The sequence below is a fragment of the Crocodylus siamensis genome, chromosome 1 (assembly GCF_052110815.1).
Source record: "Crocodylus siamensis isolate JL-2025a chromosome 1, ASM5211081v1, whole genome shotgun sequence".
Taxonomy (NCBI): domain Eukaryota; kingdom Metazoa; phylum Chordata; order Crocodylia; family Crocodylidae; genus Crocodylus; species Crocodylus siamensis.
In genome coordinates this window covers 141042614-141060353 of record NC_143395.1, presented here as the reverse complement: position 1 = coordinate 141060353, position 17740 = coordinate 141042614, and the positions used below count along the sequence as shown (strand labels likewise).

General features: G+C 42.4%; 1 protein-coding gene across 3 annotated transcripts in view; it reads left to right on the top strand.

Moving 5' to 3' along the window:
• The window catches only part of ARID4B (AT-rich interaction domain 4B), a 150289-nt gene extending 137201 nt beyond the window's left edge, over window positions 1–13088 (top strand). For 2 of the 3 annotated variants that reach the window (XM_090044428.1, XM_090044411.1), the window contains 4 exons: window positions 3699–3812; window positions 6154–6369; window positions 8675–8821; window positions 11325–13088. In XM_090044428.1, the coding sequence (XP_089900554.1) occupies window positions 3699–3812; window positions 6154–6369; window positions 8675–8821; window positions 11325–11452 (605 nt within the window). In that variant the 3' untranslated portion in view covers window positions 11453–13088. The remainder of the gene's footprint in view (window positions 1–3698; window positions 3813–6153; window positions 6370–8674; window positions 8822–11324) is intronic. The other variant, XM_090044420.1, reaches the window with a different exon arrangement.
• Window positions 13089–17740: the final 4652 nt, after the last annotated feature.

Below are 17740 nucleotides of genomic sequence, written 5' to 3'. Positions count from 1 at the left end.
TAATCCAAATACAGTTTCTCAATGTTCTTGTTTACTGCATGTTGAAAGCTTGTTTTCTTAGGCAGCAATCTCAAGCTAGTTTTCAAGATCTGGGTAAATTGTGAATTTTGTAAAGGAATCTGCATCTCATACACACTTAGTCAACATACTGCAGCATCATTTATTGTGTTTATGACTTAAAGCAGTCCAGTTTTGACCAGAGTTGTTGTTAGAATAAGTTTTCAAGCGTTTCTTGTAGGCTTTAACTTTTAGAATTCAAAGGCCTCTGTGGAAGTAATTCAAAATTCAGAACTCTTTTAAGTGTTGAAAATAGGGAAAGAGCTTACAGTCTGGATTTTTTTTTTAATTGGCAACTCAAAAATGAGTTTTTTCACTTTTTCAGATACTGCATCTCTGCAGTCTGAAAGTCCCTACTTAGGACCAACTGTAGATGAGAAAAAGGCCCATCCTGCCAACATTTGTGCATATGAATTTAGTGACACTACCTTGAAGTGCAAGTGTTTGCAAAATTGTGCCCCAGCCCTATCTTGTGGAATCCATTGGCCTACATTGTTCCCCATTGATAAAATGCAAGATGCCCATGCTGGAAAAAATATTAAGCACACAGGGCATATCTACACAAGACATTTACTACAGAGGTAGTTGGTTCAGGTGCAACTATTTAATCCTCCTAAATCCTTTTTTATTTTACATGGCTGCCTTTAAATGTCAGTTGCATAGAAATTGGCATTTAAAGGTTGTATGTTTTTTTATAAAAATCAATAATTTTGCAGTTAAATTATGTTACATTTTCTCCATACACAATGGTAACTATTGTAACCATGTTAATATGCCTAAAAATAGTAATCCAAAGGAAAAAAATATATTCAGTTGTTACTCCATTATTTGAAGATTAATTTGATGTTTTTAGTGGAAACAGTAGCCTACTGTACCCTTTAAAATGTATGGACTTTACTCACAGCATGGGTAAAATCCCTGCTGCCAAATGCCGCCAAAGGTTCTCTGCCCAGATGTGTGAACGGGATCCTGAAATAAGTTTAGTGACTTGTTCATCTTAGCACTTTGCTATCTTTGGGAGCAAAGCAGCTAACAGAAAGTTTGCTCATTTAGAATATCCTAAAGATGTAGTATGGATGTTAGTTCTGTTCTCAATACACTTCTTACAAGAGAACAAATAAAATACTCTTTTTAAAGAGGGGGAAAAAACAAAAAAATTAATTGATATTTTTGAGCCAGTGATAAGTCTATAATTCCATTTTTTCCAGCTAAAGAGAAGTCAGTTGTAAACTTGTTACCAGCTCCTATGTCTTGTGTAAAAGAAAATGACTACTGTTTGAAAGCATGAAAGATTTCTTCATTTAAGTTATGTTTCGTAATGTTGGTCTCTCAGCACCAATTTTGGATACTCTTTTATAATTTTTGTCAGCATTCTTCCCCATTGGTAAAATGCAAGATGCCTATGCTGGAAAAAATACTAAGCACCCGGGGCACATCTACACAAGATGTTTGCTACTGAGCCGACTAATTATCTGCGCAGTAAAATGTCAGTGTCTATGCATGTGCTGCTATTAGGTTGGAGTAAGCTAATTTATTCCACCACATGCTGATATTTGTATATACAAGTACTAACGTGCAGTGTAGTACTTGACTCTACAGCAACATACATGTAGATGAGGACTGGGCTGGCTGGGGCATGAGGGTGCTTTGGTGTGGGGGCTGCCTGCTGGCTAGCCTCACGCTGGAGTGTCCTCATACCCCAGGCAACCCCTCTGCAGCACATTGAACTGGGTCGGAGCAGTGCCTTGGGCCCCCTGCCAATTGGGGCTGCTCTGACCTGGTTCAGCATGCTGCAATTCCAGGTGGACATTCAAACAGCATGCCTGGGAGTAATAAACTCTGGTGCAGTGTGCACCATAGTTTATTGCTTCATATTAATAGCACATGTGGACGTGTCCCCAGTTTCTTAATTTAAATGACTTTGTTATAAGAGTGCATATTGTCTGTAAATCAGGAAGTTACAGAATTTTTAATTATTTTCTTTTCTGACCTTCCCCTTCCAATTCAAGTTTTGCTCTTGAAGCCACAAGTGCCAGCAGAATTTTTTTTTAACTCTAAGCAGAAAGGTGGAGAGAGGAAAAATTACTGGTTTTTAAGAACTTCATTTCCACAGAAAAAATTTCAAGCTGATTTTAATATGTTTTGGTTTTATTTATTTTGTTTTCCCTTCTGACTCTGAGGGTGTGTCCCAGTGAGCATGCACATGTGGTTTGCAGTGCTACAAAGCAGTTTGAGGCACTGCAGACTGCACGCAGCACATATGCACCTGTTCACCATGCTGCTAACTTGCAGTGCAGCAGTTTTTTGTGTTTTTGTGTGTGTTTGTTTGTGTTTAACTGGGAGATCCCTGTGTAAAAACAAAAACAAAAAATGCCACTTAAAAAAAAAGGTGGTGCAGCACATGTGGCATTGTGTGCTGCCAGAAAAGGAGCCTGGCCAGGCTTTGAGAGGCTGGCTTGGTGCTGCTGCCCTGGGAGGCCTCTAGGACATCAGGTAAGGCTACTGGGGCCAGCACAGGTGCTGGCTTTGGCTTCCCTTACCCAACATGGATCATTTTGCTGCATGCTGGAGCACACATGCAGGGACACGCCCAGAGACAAATAAGAGTGGTACAAATATGTGCTGCTGCTGTTTGTCCCATCGGGAATGTGTGCTCCTGCACATGCATGCTTGTTGGGACCGGTCCTGAATGGTAAATTATCATCTAGGTGCTGCTGTTTGACTATAGTAGTGCAAGTATGCTACTACATCTTGTTCTTGAGATAGTGAGATCTTAACTTTATTGCTGCTTCACCAGCTTTGGGGATTCCTAAATTGGTCTTTTTTTACCCTTTTTTTCCTTTAAAACATAGGTGGAATTTTGTTTTGTTTTTTATTTTTTTTTTATAAATATGCATCCTGATAACATCACTAGTTCTGTTTGTTCCACTTTTCCAAGGTTTGTAAACAATAGCATAACCAGTGGTAGGCAAGGAGGGGCACAGGCCTGGTACTGACTAAGTAGAAGCAGCAAAACAGAAGCAGGTGGTGCCCAAGACTTGCCAGCTGTGGCATCTGGTAGTGTGGAGCAGGAGGGAAGTGGCTCGGAATCAGCAAGTGGGGGTTTGAAGCACTGGAGCAGGGGAGGGTGAGAACTTGCAGCCAAGTGGTTAGTGCTGCTGTCAGATTTGGCATTTTATATTGTTGCTCAGCATGGCTTTTGGCAGCATCCTCTAGCCCTCCTGTGTGAACCCTCTTGCTGCTAGATTCTGGCCACGTTCTCCAACTCCACGAAGCATAGCCACAGCTGCTTGAGCCCCCCGACCTCTGTTCCTGCTCCCCTGCCAGGTATGCCTCTGCTGCCCTGGGCACCAAACGTACTGTTTACTTCTCTGCTAGTAAAGGTTCTCTTATTAATAACGTCATGAGAGAGGGGTAGAGTTCTTTTCTGAAACTTTCACTTTGAGTGGATCTTGATTGGTTTGTTATCTGAATAAATAGCTTAATTTGCTGTATTTGAATACCAGAAATTTCCTTGGTTTACTTGAAATTTGACTGACTCATCTACTGCTTGTAAATATGTAACCCATAATCATTTTTGTGAGCAAATTTTATCTGCACATCTCACACTTCACATATTTAATGCTTCTTTTTTATTGTAGTTTGTACAGGCCAGAAAAGACTTAAAGATTCTCAGGGGGGAGGAGGTTCCTCAAAAAAGCAGAAAAGGAGCCACAAAACATCAGTTGTGAACAACAAAAAGAAGAGCAAAACTAGTAAGTACAGCAGCTTCACTCAGATTGGAAGGTACAGGATTGTTGATTCGTGTTTGAATGACAGTGGGAGGGAGGGCATTTATATAACACAAGAATTTGATCATCAGGAAACTTGCACGAGTTGCTGTTGCTGATCCTGATCCTCTAGTTACTAATGCTTTAAACTAATTGAAATCAGGGGAATTGTGAGTACTTGACAGCTCACAAGATTTCTCTCTTTAATAACAAAAGAACAGGGAACTAGTTTGGGGGAGTGGGGTAAAATTTGTACATTTTACGAAGGAGAAGAAAGTGACCTGCACAAACTACGCAAGGTCAGGTTTGACATACAGTAGAGGGGTATTATCATTTGCATAGCACTGTTTTATACCTGGGCCTGTATTCATCATAAATAATTATTTTCTGCATAGTGGAAAAGTTAGCAGGTGCATGCAAATCTGTACATGGTTTCAAAGGAACTGGAAAATGTAAAAACCATCAATGAAATTCTGTGCAAGTAACATGTTTTTATAACTTTTTTCATAAGGACGTACGAAGTAGTTCAAGTAGATATTGCTGTAGTGCAGCGGTCAGCAAAATCTTGTGGCGGCAGGCCGGAATGGACCAGCTGGGGTCCTAGGCGAGCCGGCACTAGAACCTGATTGCTGCTGCTGCTGCTTCTCCCTGCTGCCACTTCTCCTTGCCTCCTGGCTGCGACGCACCACGGGAAAGCTCCCAGACACCTGGCCGCAGTGCGGTGTGGCGCAGCACGGGTAAAGTCCCTGCCGCCGAATGCTGCCAAGGGCCCTCTGCCACTGAAGCCCCAGCTCCACGAGCCAGATCCAGTGGCTCCGTGGGCCATAGGTTGCCGACCCCTGCTGTAGAGCGAGAGGGAACAAGATCAAATTGGTTTAGCAAAGGCCATTCCTTCCAGCCAGCATTCTCTGGAACCAGAACTATGCAGAGAGCAAGTGCACAGCCGTATTGTCTGCTCTGTTTGCTCATGTGGTCAAGAAATGGCAGGGAGAATTCAACAGCTAAAGGTGGTCTAGTAGTGCTAGGGGAACAGTGGTGTTTGCTTGTACCTTGTCTCTTCCTGTGACCTTCTTTCTGTCATCTTTCCAATCTGTTAATTCTGATCCAAGATAACCCCCCTGAAAGAGTTTTAAAGAACAAAATAAATACACAACAAAAATGATGTTCACAGTCCTTATGTTTTCTCCTTCCTTGCTTGTTCTGTCCCTTTTCTCTACCCCTTATCTATGTGGTCTGTGTAGACTAGCACGTATGGGATAGAGCGTTTCTCTTGGGGTTTATCTGTACAGTGTGTCACATAACATGGCTTTGTTCTTGATTGGTCTTTTAGTACTATTGGAATAATTAACAGATGGTATCTGTACAGATCTCTAGAGAATCTCTTGGATTCCTGGCTGTTTTTTATTGTACGTGATTCATCTTCAGTTTTATATTAATTTCTATGTTTTATGTATTATCCCTTTTTATAAAGTAAACCAAATGAAGAAAAGAGGAAACAAAATTGGAATTTCTTCACAAGTAGTTACTATTAATATGTTGACCACTTTCTTATTTAAATTGTACAATAGATGCTTCATCTGTATTGTCCTCCAATAGGGGCAACATCTGTACAAATGTAGGTATTTAGTGCATGGCATTTACTGGGCAGTAAAATTCACTCTCTCTGCACAACGTATAGATAGTTATGCAGGATTCTCAGCACAAGTAGTTTGATATGTATTTCTCTCACAAGCACATGCATGTGCAAACCTTCTGCTTCAGGGCATGTCATGAGACTACAAATCAGACCTCGCTTGACCACTCTGTACCTACATGCATGATTTTGGTGCCTGTGGGCCCATACAGTAGCAGCTTCTCTGCCCTCAGTGCTAGGGCACATCAATGGATTGGGCACCCATGGAAGGTTTCATACGGTATGGGAAGGACACTGGCTTTTGTTTGTCGCCACTCACTCTGTGATCTCACACTGGGCTTTAGTGATAGAGGGCTAGGTGCTGACCTTTAGCACCATGGATGAATTTTACCCTTCTAGATCAGGGGTCGGCAACCTTTTATCAATGGTGGGCCACATTAAAGGAGCTTGATCCCAAGGTGGGGTGCTGAATGCCACCAGTTTCTCTCCACCTCCACAGGTCAGATAAAAACTTTGTGGGCTGTATGCAGCCCAGGGGCCATTCAGTACTGACCCCTGTTCTAGACTGACTGAAAGAGGTAACACCATGTTTGTATGTTATCAAGTAATATGTATAAAAGAAACAAGCACTTGAGGAGCTTCTGAGTCGCTTTGGTTTGATGAATTAAATAATTTACGCTTGTGTTTCTTCAGCAAACAGCAGCGACAGTGAAGATCTTTCTGCTGGTGAAAGCATGACCAAACCTCAGCCAGCAAAATCTGTTTCTACTGGAATGAAATCTCACCATACCAAATCACCTGCCAGAACACAATCTCCTGGAAAAGGTGGGAAAAATGGAGAGAAGGAGTCTGATCTCAAGGAACAAAACAGTCGCTTACCTAAAGTTTACAAATGGAGTTTTCAAATGTGTACGTGCTTTCTTTTAAATTACATCTTATTTTCTCTTAAAACAAGCAGTAAGAAATAAGACGGGCATTTTCTGGTTGGGGGGGAGTGGGGGGGATTCCCTGAAAGCTATGTGTTTTCTTAATTTTTTTCAGATAAAACTAAGTTTCATTGTTTGATCTGTACTGCGGTCACAGGGCAGAAAGCCACTTGTATATCTTCACATACCCCTTAAGTTTTTACTGAGGGTTTACATTTTTAGCTTTCTGTATAGGGTTTCTAATACTAGTTTGAGTTTCTCCCTTAATATTTTCTTCTTGTGTAACCATTGATATTTTTTTTCTTTTTCCATTCTGTTCATTCAGATGTTTTCCTGATTTCATTTAAGGAAGGGGGCCATTATGGGTGCTTGCAAACAAAAAAAAACCTGGCGTTTTACTTTAAATTCAGCACATAAATTCATAGATTGTTAGGGGCTAGAAGGGACCTTGCAGATCATTGGGTCCAGCCCTCCAGCTCTAGGCAGGAAGACAACTGGGGTTAGGTGACCCCAGCAAGGTGACTGTTTAGCCTCCTCTTGAAAACCTCCAGAGTAGGTGACTGCACCACCTCCAGAGAGAGTTTATTCCACAGTCTGGACACCCTAACTGTGAAGGAGCTTTCCCTGGTATTAAAGCTGAAGCAGCCTTCCAGTAGTTTGTATCCATTGGTTCTGTCTTCCTCAGGGGTGCCCTAGTGAACAGTTGTTCACCAAGCTCCTGATGCACTCCTCTGATATATTAGTAAGCTGCTATCAAGTCCCCTCTCAACCTTCTCTTCTTTAGGCTTAAGAGGCCTAGATCCCTCAGCCCATCCTTGTGTGGCTTGCCTTGTACATTCGTGCACTCAGCCCTGTACATGCCCAAAAAAGGCAGCGTGTTACTTCAGCCCAGCTCACCCAATGTCTGTAAAGATGGGTGCTTTTGTGGGACTTTTTTGGTGCTTTTATCTAATAGATGATTGAATCATCTTTATCTAAACTGCTAAAAAGCCCTGCTGAAGCGCCTGATCTTTACAGACACTGCAGGGCTGGGCTGAAGTAATGCGCTGTTGCTTCTGGTAAAGCATGCTTTTTCGTTTCCTTTTTTTTTTTTTTTTAATGTCTGCAAGCAACCTCTACAATTAGCTTTTTCTTTCTGTTGTTAAAGGTAGATTTATTTTGCCTTATCCATAATTTGATATTCACTTATAAACCTGTTGTAAGGTCCCCCAAGGGTTTGGGCACAGTACAGCTCTGCTTCATCCTGCCATGCTCCTACCTGCATTGCACCAACACATTTTCTCCTTCAACTTAAGCTGGTTGGCACAGAATGTGGCAGAGCCACCAGTGCTAAATTTCTGTCAACAGGAAGTACAACAGCAAATTAGGGACTTACCATCTGTTATCTTAAGGAACCAAGAATTTGATCTTAAATTGCTGGGATCCAGCCCTGAATGAGTCTTGAGCGAAGTCCCAGAGCAAAAGGGAATTACCAGAATTGAGAGGAGAAAATACACACACACCAATGTCCCCTTGCTTTTTCTGTTTAGTCCTGTTTAGCTTGTTTCTTAATTGGAGAGTAGCATATGTTTTTCTGCTCTCCCTTTTCAAGACTCGGTAGGGATGTGGATCCGTTCTGTATCTTGAACCCTGGCCATTGCACCCACTCTGCTTGGGCCCCATTCACTAACCCATTCAAATGAGCTCTCCAGACTGTAATTTGCTAGCTGTAGATTTGAATGAGGCTGGCAGCAGGGAAATCTTAGCTGGCTTACAACCATCAGACCCAGGTCCTGTGCTATATGCACCCCACCAGCCTCCCAGTGTGGAATGTCAGACAAAGTAGAAACTTACTCTTATCAACTAGTTTTGGCCCACTACAGTGCTTTAAATGAATAAATCGTGTAAACTGGGATCTAGGACAGCCTACACTACAGAACTGTGAGGCTGTGACTAGGTGATTCCCTGCTGGCCTTGCATTTTGGCCAAGCTTGGTTGGGAGGTAAGCACACAGTCTTATAGTTGTTTTGGGCCCTTTATGCCCATCTAAGAACTGGGTCTGTGGTGGTTGATTACTCCTGAGGACAAACATTGCTTATTAAGCTTCATGAGTTTTTATCTGTCTCTCCCAGTGTTACTGTTTGAAGAGCAAAGTCTACACTGAAACATACAAATGAATTGTTGCATTTTTGGGGTTCTCTATTTTCTCCCATCACTGCATCACCCACCTACTTAAAACTTTTCAAAGTTTCTATTAAAGACTTTCTAGTTTTGTTTAAATAATTTAACTCTGGTCATTTAACTTGCAGCTGACCTGGAAAACATGACAAGTGCAGAACGCATAACAATTCTTCAAGAAAAATTGCAGGAAATCAGGAAACACTACCTGTCCTTAAAATCTGAGGTAGCTTCCATTGACCGAAGAAGAAAGCGCTTAAAGAAAAAGGAACGGGAAAGTAAGTTTTGGGGGCTAAAACCTGTCCTTGGTCGTAGTCATGCAGTAGGGGTACCCATTCTAACTGAGGATGGATTTTAGTCCATCTGTCTCCTAGAAACTTTATCCTGTTTTTTTACATATCAAATTAGAATTCCAAAGAATGGGGCTTTTTTCTTTATTTGGGTAGTTTTTTGTAAAACTGTTTGTTGTGTGTTTTTCCCTCAAAAATGGGATACCCTGGAAGAACATGGCATAAAATGCATGAGGAATCCAATAGTTGGTCTAATAAAAGATATCACTTCTGCCATGAGTTTTGATTCTTTTGACCTCTAGACCAATACAGCTACAACCTAGATACCTGGCATAACATTCATGTGATTTTTTTGTTTTGTTTTGTTTTGTTTTGTTCCAGTAATAGGAATGCTGACCATGTAATTAAGTATTTGGGTGCTATTGTGTCTAATAATAGTCTTTCTATATTTTTAAAAGCCATTGTCAGAATAAACATATATATTTGAAAATTCGAAAAATAAATTTTTGGTCTTATGCCCCAGTCCAGTAACTTGGGCAGGTACTTAATTTTTAATATTAACCAGGTGAGATTATTCATCCGCTTTTCCCAAGTGGAAACGTTCTTAGCTATAAGACATTACCTTTTTAAAACTTTCCATCTTCATTTATTTTTCGCTGACTTCTGTGCACATTGTTTGGATAATGAAAAACCAATGAAGAGTTCCCTCTTCTGGCTTACTTCATTTGGGTTTCTCATTGGTAGCACAAGATTGCTGTGCTTTTGTTATAAAAAAAAATCTTAAGTAATATATAATCTTGTACAAAAGTTTCACTTAAATTCATATAAAATAATAATTATTTGTTCTTATAATATCGCAGTGTCACTACTTTTGTACTGACTCCAGTGTAGCCATATGACGTGTGACGCATGCAGTTGGTGTTCTGGTTGGCCTTCACATAATAGAATTTGGAAAGCTTTTTTAGAAATTCTTCAAAAATTCAGATAACAATCTTCAATGACCCCACAAAGCGCACTTTGGACATCCATCAGTTGTTGTTAATGAAGTATAAGAAAATAATTCAATTTTTTTGGCTTTATAGGCAGGATCTACCTCTTAAAAAGGATTATTAAACCAGTTTTCTGTTATTAAAACCTATATGAAAGATCATAGGTTATATCTAGCTAAATTGTCTTTAAGTAAAAAGTAGCATAATTTACTATAAAACTGTTTTTTCCTAGCTGACTGAAAAAATACCATGATGCTAACTACCAGACAGCATCTTTCTTATTAGCATAGGCATTACACCTCATTAATAATCTTGAAAGGGAGAGATACCAACAAGTGAAATCACTCTTCTTTGAAATGTTTACCTACTATTGTTTTAAGTAATAGCTAAGATGCCTATTGCTGAAAATACTGGGTGCATGTACATGTGTGCTTTACTGTGGAGTAGACTAATTGGCTCCACAGTAAAGCATCTCTGGGAAGGATGCTCAGGGTAGGAGCCAGCACCAAGGGAAGTGGTGCTGGCTCCTACCCTGGGGGTCTTTAAGAGGAGGCTTGATGCCTACTTAGCTGCGATCATTTGAGTCCAGTTTTTTTTCTCCTGCCCAGGCAGGGGGTCGGACTTGAAGATCTATAAGGTCCCTTCCGATCCTACTTCTATGATTCTGTGATCTCTGTCTACATGTGTGCCCATTAGGGTGCACTAAATTAACTCTGCTGTAGGTTAGATACTATTCTACAGCAGAGCAGTTGTGTGCACCAAAATGCATGTGACCAGGGCTGGCTGGGGCATGAGGGTGCCTGCCAGCTAGCCCCGCACTGTTGCACCTTTGTGTCCCAGCCAGCCCCTGTGCAGCACGTTGAGTCAGAGCCAGAGCAGCCCTGGGTTGGCAGGCTAAATCCCTAGCTCCCCTGCCAGACTGGGGCTGCTCTGCCCTGGCCCAGTGTGCTGCGGTCCTGGGTCCATACGTAAATTATGCGCCCAGAAGAAAAAAACGTTGGTGAGAACTCCATCAGATTATATTGCTACGTGCTAACTGCTTGTATAGATGCACCCACTGAGTAGAACGTTGTTGCTGTTTTTTCATTTGTTTACTTTGCTTGGAATAGAATGAAAAGGACCATGCATACTCAGTTTCCCCATTTGTCCAGATGGTTCACATGGCAACAAAAAACTAATTGGAACTAGAAAAGAATGAACTGGTAACAGTTGCTGGAGTCAGTGGATAAAATTAACCCCCAAACCACTGGCTTGTGACTGGTTCTCTACACTCTTGTTGACACAAACATAATTGCAAAGATGCAAAAACTGGCATGGGGACTTGGCAGATAAAAGTTTCTAACTGATTTACTACGTTAATAGAGTAGATTTCAAGCTGATGGTGCTTCTCTAATGTTTTAAAATGTTTTGAGAGTCTTTGAAGGGTTCTAATGGACATGCAGAATGTTTTACTTGATTTTTGTATATTTATTTAACCCCTTGTTCATGTTTTCCTCTCATAGGTGCTGCTACTACATCATCATCTTCCTCACCTTCCTCTAGTTCCATTACAGCTGCAGTTATGTTAACTTTAGCAGAACCATCTATGTCAAGTTCTTCACAAAACGGAATGTCAGTTGAGTGCAGGTGACAGCAGGACTTGCCAAAGCACTTTGCACTTAATGGCTGCTGAGGGCCACTTTTTTATACTGCACGGTGGCACAACATTCAGACAAGCACTATTTTGTATTTAAAAATTGTTTCTTGACAAGCTGACTTTGCACTTAAGTGCACTTTTATGAAGAAAAAGTACAACAAACTGCTTTTCCTCAAGCAATAATTGTTTCCAACTTGTCTGGGAATTGTAAGTCTAGTGACTCGAAGGCCTTCCACTGTGGCAAAGGGGGGCTGCTCACTGCCTGTAGAGACAGTACAGTAAGCATACAGTTGTTGGGTGGGCCTAAAGAATGCATTATGGCTTACTGTATGTGTATTCCCTGGTATTTTGTTAAAGCTGGAACATTTGATATTTTTCCATTTATTTATGACAAATATGGAACCTATTTTCATTTGTACAAGCTAATTGTTTTTTAACTGCTAAGTCACCTTATCGTGGCTTTAATTGTATAAGTCAAGCACATGTATTAAATTCAAAACCTGCAGTTTAGTAGGATGTTTGACATCAGTCCTGATAACCAAATATGAGGATTTTCTTTAAAAAGACTGACTAATGTTTACAGGTTTGAATTAGGCAAAATAGGTTACTCTGGGTTTTAATAACCCATTAATTGGAATGGAACTACTACTGTACTTTGCCATTTTTCTATGAATCAGTATTTTTTTTTAATTTTGATAAAATACATTATGAAAAAGGAAGAAAATGGCTAACAAACTGTATTAAATCTAAAACAATGTATAAAGATTGTATTTAGCCAGTTTAAAGTGTATATTTATTCATAATGGATTATAACAGTTATATTTTTGTGTTTTCTTGTAAATGTTTCTTTTCCCTTTAAAGCAACAAATATTTCATTTGTAAGGCTTATTTTATTATGAGCTGCAACTGAGAGGACTTCAGGAAGGAGTACAGTGCGTTAATGTAATTTGTGGTTGCTGATGTGAACACTGCCACAAAAAGATAGTTGTTTTTAATATAAATAGCTAACTGAGTGGTAGACATTAATTTTTAAAACAATGCCTTGTACAAAATTCCAAAACCAACTCCAACTGTTGTCACTTGTATCGATTTTATGTTGTATGAATCCCAAGCTCTCTCCTGTTAATTATACACCTTTGTAAGACATTTGTATATTGCGGAAGTGTTCATTCAAGCTATTTAATACCTGGCACTGTTAATACACAGTACTTTATTGTACAGATTGTTTTACTGTTTTAATTGTAGTTCTGTGTACTTCTTTTGGCTGGGGGAAATGGGGGCTGGCATGTTTTTTCTTTGTTTTCTGGCAATACAACATGTAAGAATTTCAAAGCATTTTGTTTGTAGATGCTAGAGTGTCAGAATCCTTTACATTTGACTTTTCTAAGAAAAGCATTTTCAGTCTTCGTAGTGTGTGCTTAAGGTAACTGATTTTATTGAAAATGGTTTCAAAGTATTCAGATTTGTACAGGACTGTAAAAATTTGTTGACAAACACGGAAGGAGAAGCTTATAGAAAAAAGCTATAAAATATATATTAGGTTCTGCAGAAAATGGAGAATTATGTAATATATTGTACAAATGTAAGCAAAGGCCTCTGAAATAAAATGCCATAGTTTGTGAATCCCTGATTTTGTTTCTAACAGTTTAATTAAATTAACCTTAGTTTGTTCATTTAAATGACACCCAGTTTGTAGAATCAGCCAGGAAATTATTTTGAATACATTGTAATATGTATATAAGGGATAATTTAAAAATATGTTGAGTCAAATTTTCTTTTGATTTGACGCAATTTTGTCCAGTATTTCATGTAGGTCTGCTATGCCATTATAGTGAATTTGGCTCATTGACATCATAAGGTTTCACAGTTTTAGCTGAAGACTAAATTTTGATCTGCTTGAAAATGTGAAAGAAAAGTTGCTTAAAGTATTTGCTGACCTCTAATATCTATTGGCCAAGTTCAGATCTGGTGAAACTGGACCACCAGTGGAATTACTGGAGTTGCACTGCTTACACCAGTCCTGAATTTGGTCCCCATGTAAACAGTTAATTCACCCAACCAAAATATTGTTCCGTATCAGTTTGAACAGCTATCCAAGTTGATAGATGTTCAAAGACACTGTTGGAAAACAAGCATTTAATCAGTGATTTAATGCATCTTGAGTATTTATTAATAGCATTGTGCTGTCCTAGTTTAGTTGGTTTAAATTGCACAGATTAAATTGAAACAGAAACAAACAGACCTTTGATTCATGAAATGCAGCCACATATCTGCAGTGGCTCAGGCCAGAAGCTGGAGGGTACTTGGCTCTCTGGCAGTGTGTTCACTTCCTTTTCCTGCTGCCCCAGAGGTCTCTGGGATTTGCAGTCCATAATTACAGAAGCAGGACTCTGCACGGTTGCTCATCACTTCCTGGTCCTGCTTCCAGGTGCCTCTGGGACTTGTAGTTCAGAGTTGGAGCCAGCAGTAAGTTTGAGCAGGCAAAGGGGTGGGGTGTTTAACCCCCCTCCTTGGCCCCAAACCCCAGCTGGGGTTTTTGAGGGAGGGGGAAGTAGCCCCCCCCGCCCCCCCGTAGACTGGGCTGCATCCCCAGCTGGGCTTGCCCTCTCCCTGCCCCCCTCCAGCCCCTCATCCTTTTGTCAGCCAGCCCTCACTGCTCCAGCTAGGGAGCATGGGGGCAGCCAGCCCTGCTCTCTGGACCAGACAGCCCAGCCCAGGGCTGCAAAGCAAGCTGGGGGACTGGGATTTAATTTGGACCAGGAAGGGGTCTGGGACAGAAGTTTCATGAACTGGTTTGACCCAAATCAGTTAAGTTTGATACTATATTCAACCAGGTTTATCTTAAACCAGTATCAGCCATTTTGAAACTGGTTTATGTGCACTGAGCTGCTGTTCCATTACAGGTTTTAACCAGTTTCTGATCACTTAACCCAGTTTGTGTAACTTCTGTCCCTAGCCTTAGGGTTCACTTTTGCCTTCAGTTAACACATGTAACTAGCATTGATTTTATTGGGGAGAACTGAAGGAAAAGTGAACTTCTGGAGTATACTTCTGCATCTGCCCCTTTGACCAAATCCCTCTGTCTTCAGTCAGTCCTTAATCTAAATAGACCCTCCCATTTGCTTTAATGTTAGCCTTTGCCACAGTAAGCAGGGCAAGTGGTATCCTTTTGAAGCAGTGCATGCTTAGGTTTTTGTGTGCGAGAGCAAGTGCAAATGATAACCCAGTGGTTCTCAACTGGGGAGTATGGTGGGAATGGCCAGCTAAAACTGCCCTGTGTGCACTTCTGCTGCGTTATGGCTCTGACAGCCCTAAAGAAGCTGAGAGCTGGCTGATGCAGCAGTCTTTCCCAGTCCTGTTCTCCCCAGAAAACAGAAGAGTGTGGGACTGTTTCACCCACGTCTCTTCCAGGAGGAGGGTATGTGGGGGGCTTAGGCTGGGAAGGGGCTACACAGCACAAAGCAGCTCCTACCTAGCCCACTTTAGGCTGATCAGAGGCCTTAATGTGGCAGGGGTGTTTGCATGTGCCACAGCCTTTGTTAGGCTGGTTGTGCAGCAGTCACAAGGCACTTTTACCTGGAGGCATCAGAACTGTGTTGAGAAGCAGTGAGGTAAGTTGAGGCAACACCAACAGTGGTTTTCAGCCTGAAGTTGCCACCACATTCAAAAGAGGTAGACAGGTGGGTGCCCTGACCCTGAAAAGGTTAAGAGCCTCTGTGAGAAGGTAAGTTTTTAATAACGTCTCACTAGCTGCTTTCCAATCCAGACTTCTAAGATAAATAAGACTTCTCAGGGGTGGGGGAAGGGGGTTGGGAAGCTTCCTTGTTAATACGGATTTTCCTTTTCACTTGGAAGTGGAGAAAAGGCTATTAGAAGTCACATGTCTGAAAGTGGCAGGATATGTCCATTAAGTAAAGACGGTTAAAAAGCCTGATGCCGAATTGATTCAGTCTTTGCGGGTCAGTCTAAACTGCAGAGATTAAATTGAAACAAGTGAACAGACATTTACCTTTGATTCAGGAAATGCAGATACATGCCTGCAGTGCCACAGGGCAAAAGCCAGGGGGGCACTAGAGCACGGCTCTCTGGCATGTAGCCAGCATTGACTGTGAGTTTGCTTCCTCTTCCTGCTGCCTCTCCAGGTCTCTGGGATTTGTAGTCTGCAATCACAGCAGCAGGAATCTGTAGGATTGCTCATCACTTGCTCTTCCTGCTTCCAGGTGCCTTTAGAATTTGTAGTCCACAGTCACAGTCCAGTAAGTCTGAGTGGGGGAAGAGGTATTTAACTCCCCTCCCTGGCTCCAAACCCCAGCTGGGGTTCTCTTGCAGTCTGGGCTGCATTCCTACCCAGGCTTGCCAGCCCTTTGTCAGCCAGCCCTCAATCCTCCAGCTAGGGAGCACGGAGGTGGGGCTAGACCTGCTTTCTGGAGCAGACAGCACAGCACAGGGCTGCAAAGTATGCTGGGATGCTTGGGACTGATATAACTTAAACCAGGAAGAAGTTTCAGCCATTTTAAAACTGGTTTATGCGCACTGAGTTTCTGTTCTGTTACAGGTTTAAACTAGTTTCTGGACTTAACGAAGTCCAGTGGTAATTTGTCCACAGTCCATGTGTAATTTGTGTCCCTAGCCATTAAGAGCTTGAATAGCATTGCAGGAAGCCATGCCATCTAATGCAGATATCAGCAAGGAGACTCTAAGTAAGAATGTTCCATTTTTTTCACAGCAAAACCATATTTTAAAGCAGGGCTGTCAGAAATAGGGCCCTTGGAGCCATATCATTCAGCCCAAGGAATTCCTAGAGGTGCTGGAAACTTGTGGTGGGGTCTGCTACTGAAATCCAGGGTACAGAGCCTCACAGGTGACCTCTTTTGGCGAGTAACAGCTGCATCAATCCTTGTGGCTCCCTAATGCTACTCACCCCACTACCAAATGTGCATTTGGATCTGGCCTGGGATGTGATGGGGTAGAGGAGGTAAAAAGGTCTCCCTAACAGCTGCTTTCCTTGAGGCCAAGTAATTCTTGCACTCTGGTTAGATAGTGGCTTCAGTGAGAGGGGTGCTTTCACTGGCCCCATCTTAAATCCTGCTGGCTAGTACTGTCTCCTGGAAAATGGGAACTGGGGCTTTGAACCACCTCAGGCTGACGAGGGTCTGGATTTCATTTATCCCTCTTGCTGAGCATGTGCTTCAACCATTAGGTTAACTGGACCAAAGGTGGGGGCATCATCACTACTTCCCTTCTTCCTTGAGCACCTGTCCTCAGGAGTTGCTATCAGGGCTTCTGAACTGCAGTTGCACAGAGGTGTCCAACGTGCAGTGCAAGTCAGGAGTTGCAGCTTCTGTGTGGTGATGTTTTGGAGCTACGAGCTGGCTCCAAAACGCTTTGGGCTTTCTGAATTGTTTCACCACACTTCCCTCTTCCCAGGCTCCAAACACTGCATCTCGGCACCAGGGCCTGATTAACGCATAGGCAAACTAGGCACGTGCATAGGGCCCCTCCCCTCCACTGGCCTCACTGCCACGACAGCTGCTTCCTAGCAGCAGCTCCAAGCCCCATTCCCCATGGGTGGCAGCACCAGGTTTGGGGGGTGGGAAGGGTGGAGCTCAACAGGTCTGGGGCCCATGAGTTTGTTTGCCTATGGCTCCCTAAAGGGTTAATCCGGCCCTGCTAGCACTTAAACCTATATGGTTCCTTTGGGCCTGGATAGGGCAGGGGTTGGCAGCCCTTGGGGGTGGTGGGGCCAAAGCATCACTGTTTCTATGGTAGGCCTGGGCTTCCAACCCAGCCATGCAGGTGATTCCCTGGCTGCAGCAGGGCCACAGACTATTCCTGAGCCAAGTTAACATCACTCCCTCAGCTGTAGGCTGCTAACCCCTGACCCAAGGGCCTAAAGCTGGTCAAATCCCTCAGGCACCTGAATTTGAGGCCTTTCAGTATCTGCCAGACACTAGGTTGCAGGGCCTTGCAAGCAGTTTGGCTGGTGCCCAAGGCTGAGGTAGCCCTGCCTACCGCGACCATTGCTCTAGGAGGGTGTTTGTTGTCTTGGCCTGGGGGCTGCTAGCTCTTGTTTTCCAGGCTTGCTGTTTTGCACAGCAGAAAACGCCCAGAGCCGTTCCCAGCGCCCCAAGTTGGGCAGCACTGGCACGGCAGCTTCCTGCAGGGAGCTGGGGTGGGGGTGGTGGTGTGCTGGACCAGAGCTTCGAAATGAATTGTTACACCGGGAGTTTTGTGTTTTTTTTGCACCGGTCCTGGAAGCACTGCAATACCAGGTCAATGCAT